Source organism: Leishmania mexicana, contig 98 (genome assembly GCF_000234665.1).
Source record: "Leishmania mexicana MHOM/GT/2001/U1103 WGS CADB00000000 data, contig 98, whole genome shotgun sequence".
NCBI classification, from domain to species: Eukaryota; Euglenozoa; class Kinetoplastea; order Trypanosomatida; family Trypanosomatidae; genus Leishmania; species Leishmania mexicana.
In genome coordinates, this window is record NW_003946337.1 from 78 (window position 1) to 7,136 (window position 7,059).

The 7,059-nt window shown below is 66.2% G+C and overlaps 2 protein-coding genes across 2 annotated transcripts; both read left to right on the forward strand.

Moving 5' to 3' along the window:
- Positions 1–571: 571 nt before the first annotated feature.
- Positions 572–1,504, forward strand: LmxM_33_1840_1 (uncharacterized protein; the record flags this gene model as incomplete). The annotated part of the gene is made up of 1 exon (XM_003886426.1): positions 572–1,504. One exon carries the CDS (start codon positions 572–574, stop codon positions 1,502–1,504), a length of 933 nt encoding a protein of 310 aa, XP_003886475.1.
- Positions 1,505–3,732: 2,228 nt separating this feature from the next.
- On the forward strand, positions 3,733–4,977 carry LmxM_34_1830a_1 (uncharacterized protein; the record flags this gene model as incomplete). Its single annotated transcript, XM_003886427.1, has 1 exon — positions 3,733–4,977. One exon carries the CDS (start codon positions 3,733–3,735, stop codon positions 4,975–4,977), a length of 1,245 nt encoding a protein of 414 aa, XP_003886476.1.
- Positions 4,978–7,059: the final 2,082 nt, after the last annotated feature.

Here is a 7,059-nt window from a genome sequence, read left to right on the forward strand (position 1 = left end):
GCGGTGGACTCCGCATGACCGGATGGTGTAGTTGGTGCTGCTCTGGTGATGCTTGCGGCACCTGCGCCTCACGAGCCCACCCGGCCGGCTGGGTCGTCGTCTCGCGTCCCACACCGGACGGCGCGAGCCGGCCCCCGCCCCGACGGCGTGCGGACGGCGAGCGACATTGCCTGGTGGCTGATGGAGAACCTCCCGTGCCGCGAGGTGACTCTCAGGTGCGCGGCGTGCGTGGCGTGTGTGTGCCTGGCAGGAACGTGGCAGCACAGCCGCAACGCCACTGCGTCCCCTTTGTCGTTGAGAAAGGGGGAGGGCGCACCGCTGTGCCCGTGCCGTGCTGGGTGGGCACGGACACGCCGGCGCCGTGCGTCGTCTCCCTTGCTGCACCGCGATGCTGAAAGGCTGGTACACCAGGTGCCCTGTCGGGCCTGTGTGTGTATCTGTTTGTGTGTATGTGTGAAGTGCGCGTCTCACAGAATGCCGGCGGCACCCCTGCCTGTGTGCTTCCTCTGCGTGTGTGTGCCAACCAGCAGCCCCTGTGCTCCCGCTGTGCACGCCTCGCAGCGTCGCTTGCATGTCTCCTCACTACTGCCTCCCCTCCCCCTCCGCCGCTCTCTCCATCTCTCTTCTCGCCCTGTTTCACTGCTGCCCACGCCGCCCATCCCTCTTCCGCCTCTCACAACACGCACGCACGCCACCGGACGCCAAACGACAACGCGTGCGCGCACACACCGCAGCCACAAGGCCATCGCGTCGCCGCACCTCCGCTCTCTCCCGCTCTCCCTTCTGCCTTTCCCCCGTGCCGCTTCCCTCCTCGTCCGCTTTGCTGCGCCATCTCATCCCCCCACCCCACCTCTGTCGTTGCTTCTCCCGTCTGCCTCGGCGCTGCCCCTCTCAGCCTCTCGCTCTCGTCCGTTTTGCGGCCATGGCATGCAGTGTGGTTGTCATTCTCTACGTGGCCTTGCAGCTCGTCGCGTTCCTCTTGGTGCTGGTGGGAACGCCGCTGGACATGTTTCGCGCAGCGGCTCCGGATATTTTGGGACCAAAGTTGGTGTGCGTCTCACTATGGGGTATGAAGGTGGACTGCTACAATACGACATATATTGTGACGACGGATGTATTGTGGGCGGACTGCTTAGGCCGGCTGAAGCTCTTCCAGGCTGCACAGGCCTTTGTCATCATCTCCGTCCTTATCTACTTCTCCGCGTTCATCTTTGGCATGTTTCTGCTCTTCTGCTCTTCCACCTTTCGTTGGGTCTGCCTGGGACTCAATGTAGCTGGCATCTTCACCCTGTGCGTTGTGTGGGCGGCCATGGTGGTGACGTACTACAAGGATGATGAGTCAGACTGCAAGAAGGCCAAGGACGAGTTCACCTTCGGGATCGGTTTTGATCTCCTGATCACAGCTTGGTGCCTGAATATCATTAATGCGATATTGATGCTCTTTTACTCGATATCTTCCTCTCGCGTCAATGAAAACAACACGCCGCTAACAAGCAGCAAATAAAACGGGAGATAGGAGAAGGACGCCAAGGGCGACCTCGATAGCAGCACTGCACCTCCACGAATCTGCACTCGAGGAGCAGCTGCCGTGAGCGAGGAGGAGCGTGCGGCAGCTGCGGGCTCCCGTGTGTGCCCTTGGCCGGCCAATCGCTCTCGTTGTGCGCGTGCGTGTCTTGACGAGTGTTGCCCTGTGCGTCTCCCCTTCCCCTCCCCCTCCCCCGAAGCGCTGCTGTGGTGCAGGCGCATGGCTGCTGGGTTGTTGGTGGCGGCGCGGCGCGCAGGGGGAGCGCCCGGTGTCGGTGTTGACGGCTGCGCTCTCTCCTGCGTTTGTGCTCGCCGGCGCGGCGACCTGCGCTGTGCAGAGTGGGCAGCGCACACCCTGCGCGCCGCCTCTGGGGCTTGCCGCCGTGAGGGCGGCGCGGCGCACCCTTGGCGGAGCGCGGGGGCGGGAGTGGCGTGGGGTGGACGACCAGGCGCATGGGGCAAGGCAAGATGGCGGCGCCTGCGCAGGCCGCAGCGGCACGTCCGTGCATAGGCACCGCTGCCGAGGGGCGACTGCAGCACTTCCGCCATGCTGACGTGTGGTGCACGGCGTGTGCGTGTGCGCTGGCGCATGCGCCCCTGTGACCCTCCTCCGCCGTCTTCGGTGAGCGGCCCCCGCCACCGCCACCTCGACCGCGGCCGTCTGCTGCGGCTGCGACTCTTGCGTGCTGCTGGCGCGCCGACGCGTGTGGAGCGCAGTCTCGGCGCCGCTACCCCCGCCCCTCACCTACGCTGTGGCTGTTGGCGTGTCTCTGTGCTGGTGCTTTGTTGGTGGTTGCCGCCCCGCGCTCTCGCCTTACTTGACGTTCTTCTCTTTCGAGCTCACTTATGCTTGCTGTTCTCTTCTCGGCGCAGAGGGAGGTGTGGCGTGCGTGCTGGAGGAGGCGGCTGACGGTGTGGACGGCGCAGCGAAGGGCGGCCGCCGTGCCTCAGAGCGCACGCACCCAGGCACGCATGCACACACACGCGGCGCCGCGGACAGGGGAGCTGCAGGCGGAGCGGAGCCGAGGCGCGGCTGCTTTCCTGCTCGCTCCTCTGGCGTCTGGCTCGCGTCTGTCTGCGTCTGCGCCCCCTGTGTGGCTGTGTCTCCGCGCCTCTCTCTTGCGCGATTTGTTTCGATGGCTTTGTTGCTTGCGCACCCCACTCAGTCCTCCAGGCTCCACTGTGTGGAGTCCCCACGCCGTATGACGGGGTGCAGCGGGCCTGGCGCGACGGAGGGGGAGAAGCACGGCGTGCAGGTAGACTGCGGGGTCTCACATGGCCCTGACCTGTGGCTGGGCAGCATTCTCCCCGGGCCCGTGCGGCATGTACCACCGCCACCGCCTGCTACCCCCTGCTCACCGACAGAAGCCACCGCCTGCGCCCTGGCGCGCGACACGGAGGGCGTCCCCGCTGGACGCATGGCCCGGTGCAGCGGCAGGGAATGGTCGTCGTCGACGAGGCCGATGTGGCCGCCGTGCCACAGGGCGTAGGGGCGCGCTGCTGCTGCACGCGCGCATGTGTCGGCCTGTGCGCGGTAGTATGGAGGCGGTGGGAAGGCGGTGCAGATGCTGTTAGTAACCACCGACAAGCGCACCGACGCACGTGAACGGAAAGTGCATCGATTTATCTGTATCTCTGTTTTTGTGTGCCAACCACACCGCCGAGCATCTCCCGTTGCGTTGTCCTCGCGGACCGCTCGCTTGCTGTCCTCGCCTGGCAGGGCGGACGGTGTGCGTGCGCCTTTCTCTCTTCTCTCGCTTCTCCACTATTTGCTTTGTGGGACGCCTTCGTGCGTGCTGGTTACCATGCTTGCCTCCCTTGTCCGACGCGTTCAACCCAGCACCGCCACTGCCGCCCCTGTCGTCTTCCTGGAGAGGAAGGGTAGGGTGTGTCGCACGCCGCGCGCGTTGCTGCTGCGCGTGGTGGGGCTGCGCCATGCGCGTGCAGGTGTGCGCTCTCGCATGCCGGCATAGATATATATGTGTGTGTGTGTGCATGTCCGTGCGTGTGCGCGCCGTCTGGCAGCGCAGCCGCTTTCTGTGCCGATGCCTCATCATGCGCCCCACTCCTCTCTCTGCTGCACGCTGGCACGCGGCTGGTGAGTGGTTCTCGAAGCACGGTGGTGCATTGGAGCCGCCCAGCCGTGAGCAGCGCAGACACGCACACGCCAACACGAGGCGCTCACACTTGTACCCCTTGTGAAGGGCCATGCGGCGAGGCTTCGCCGGCAATTGTCTGTGCGGATTTGGCGGCAGAAACCGTGCGGGTGCGGCTGCATTGTCTAGAGTCTCTTTGTTCGGCTGCCGGTTGCCGGCGGCGAGTGGCGGATGCGGCGGCGTGGTCTGTGTGTTGTCGCACGGCGGTCACTGGCGTGAGTGTGAGGGGGGCACGCCTGGCCCTCTGCCGTCACCGAGAAAGCGGTGGAATAGTCTGGAAGGGCTCTTGGCTGGTGTGGGTCCGACGCACCCGGCCAGCGTTTTCGACGACCGGCCCGTGGCTCTCGGCCGCCTCGTGAGCAAATTGTCGGAGGCGTCTTACACGGTGGAGATGCTGGGTACTGCCGAGAGGGGTTGCCACGGGGGGAACCGCCGCCGGGCCGCGGCGCAGCTGTTGACGGTGGATGCTGGCACGCGGGTGACGGTCAGGATGGAGAAGGATCCCTCGAGCACAGCGGCGGTGGCGCAGTCCGCCATGCATATGATGGGCACTATCGTAAAGGTGGACGGAGATGCCACGTATGTTATACTAATGGAGAGCGGCGAGGTGGAGCTCTCTGTGGCACGTGAACGCATTGTGGCGCTGCAGCCGCCGAAGAAGCTGCTCCACAGCGCGAGGCTGGTGGCGCTGGTAGGCTGGCTGCGCTCCTGCGTGCACGACCCGCGGAACGTCGAGGCCATCGCGCTGATCCTGTTCAGCGGCGGCTGGCGGGAGGAGCGGATGCACCTGCTGGGTGGCGTGGATCTCCTGCCGCTTGTGTTTGTGTCGAAGGTGGAGCTGGACAGCATTATGGAGAAGGTGCAGTGGGAGCGCGACCACTACAGGGCGATGCGCATGCTGCGCCGCGAGCGGATGAAGGATAGGAATTTGCGCTACGCCCTGGCCAAGCACAAGGGCACCATGAGCTGCATTGCCGGCGTGCTGGTGGTCGGCTACGTGTTCACGACGAACCTGCGCGCGCACCGGCGGCAGCTGCGGAGCCATCAGCTCCGGATGGCCATCGAGACCCTCTCAGAGGCTGCCCGGCCATCGACGGATGAGGGTGTGCTGGCGGCGGCCGGTGTGTGCCGTGTCGCGGCGCGGTGCGCGTGGAGGGGGTGCCGCTGGTTCACGTGGACGTGGGCGGCACGGAGGACACCCTGCGCAGCGTTGTCGAGGCCCTGGGGGTGGGCAATGCGGAGGTGTGCGGCGACCTGCTGGGTTTTGTGGAGGAGGCCATGCGGGGCGCGACCGTGAAGGGCAGCGGCCGCCTTCCGTTCTTGGTGATGAGGCTGCGCGAGGGCAGTGATCTGGGCAGAGTGTACGGCGAAGTTGTGAGCCTGGTGAGCGAGTGCCAGGCCTGCCATATCATCCTGGAGGTGCCGATGAAGGCTCTGACCCCCTCGAACGTGTCGTTGCGGAGGCTGAATTGTTACTGCGTCGCACCCTTCTCCCGCGGGCAGGCGTTCGCCTACACGGAACACGCGGTGGACGCGCTGGACCTGGTGTACCTTGCGGAGGTGGTGGGGATGCGCAGCAGCGACGTTGACGAGCTGTGCACTGCGCTGCGCCAGCGCGGCGCGGACCTGGTCGCGTACACGAGCCTCATGCTTGTGAGAGCGATGCGTCGGCTGCAAGCTGTGCTGGGACCGCCCGGCTCGCCTGCGCGTGCGGCGATCCGACAGCTCGCCTCGATGCCGTACACCGACGGCGTGCGTGATGACGCCATTGGAGCGATGTCGGTGCTGGGGCAGCCAGATGTGCAGGAAATGGTGCTGTATGATCCGGTGCAGGACGAGGGGCGGTTCGCGCAGCCGGTGTACCACACCGCGGCGCGCTGCATCTTGATCTAGGGTGTGGACGAGACCGGCGCGTGCGAGCTGGGGGCTGTGCCTTGGCTTCTGCTTGGCCGCTTGTGCGGAGGCGGATGTGGCTGGGCTGCCCCCACCGCCATGTGTTGACGGGCAGCCGTTGAAGACAGACCTCACGGCACGGCGCCGCCCTGCGACGTGGGGGCTGGCAGCTGCGTCACGGGGTCCGCGGTCGCTCGATTGCCTTTTGTGCTGAGCGTGCCGAGTCCACCGCGCACAGGCCGACACATGCGCACGTGCAGCAGCAGTGCGCTCCTATACCCCCCCCCCCCTCTGTGGCACGGCGGCCACATCCACGTGGTCGAGGACGAGCCGTCCTGCCGCTGCACCGGGCCATACCGCAAGCGGGGACCCTGTGAGACCCTGTCGTGTCTGCCTGCGTGCCGCGCTTCTCTCCCCTCAGTCCGCGTCAAGCCGCTGCATGCCGTCACATACGGCGTGGGAACCACCAATCCCACTCCCGCGGTGGACTCCGCATGACCGTATGGTGTAATTCGTGCTCCTCTGGTGATGCTTCCGGCACCTGCACCTCACGAGCCCACCCGGCCGAATGCAGCGCGCACGGCATGCTTCGCACACATGGACGCTGAGGTGGTGCCCTCCCCGTGGCCGGCTGGGCCGTCGACCCGTGTCTCTCACTGGGCAGAGCGAGCAGGCCCCCACTCCGACGGCGTGCGGACGGCGAGCGACATTGCCTGGTGGCTGATGGAGAACCCCCCGTGCCGCGAGGTGATTCTCAGGTGCGCGGCGTGCGTGGCGTGTGTGTGCCTGGCAGGAACGTGGCAGCACAGCCGCAACGCCACTGCGTCCCCTTTGTCGTTGAGAAAGGGGGAGGGCGCACCGCTGTGCCCGTGCCGTGCTGGGTGGGCACGGACACGCCGGCGCCGTGCGTCGTCTCTCTTGCTGCACCGCGACGCTGAAAGGCTGGTACACCAGGTGCCCTGTCGGGCCTGTGTGTGTGTGTGTGTGTGAAGTGCGCGTCTCACAGAATGCCGGCGGCACCCCTGCCTGTGTGCTTCCTCTGCGTGTGTGTGCCAGCCAGCAGCCCCTGTGCTCCCGCTGTGCACGCCTCGCAGCGTCACTTGCCTGCCTCCCGGCCACTGCCTCCTTCTCCACCTCTCTTCTCGCCCTGTTTGACTGCTGCCCACGCCGCCCATCCCTCTTCCGCCTCTCACAATACGCACGCACGCCACCGGACGCCAAACGACAACGCGTGTGCGCACACGCCGCAGCCACAAGGACATCGCGTCGCCGCACCTCCGCTCTCTCATCTGCCTTCCCCCCCCTCTTCCCTCCTCGTCCGCTGTGCTGCGCCATCTCATCCCCCCACTACCCCCTCTGCTGTTGCCTCCCCCGTCTGCCTCGGCGCTGCCCTTCTCAGCCTCTCGCTCTCGCCCGCTTGCGGCCATGGCGTACAGTGTCCCCCTCATTCTGTACGTGATCATCCAGTTCGCGGCGTTCCTCCTGG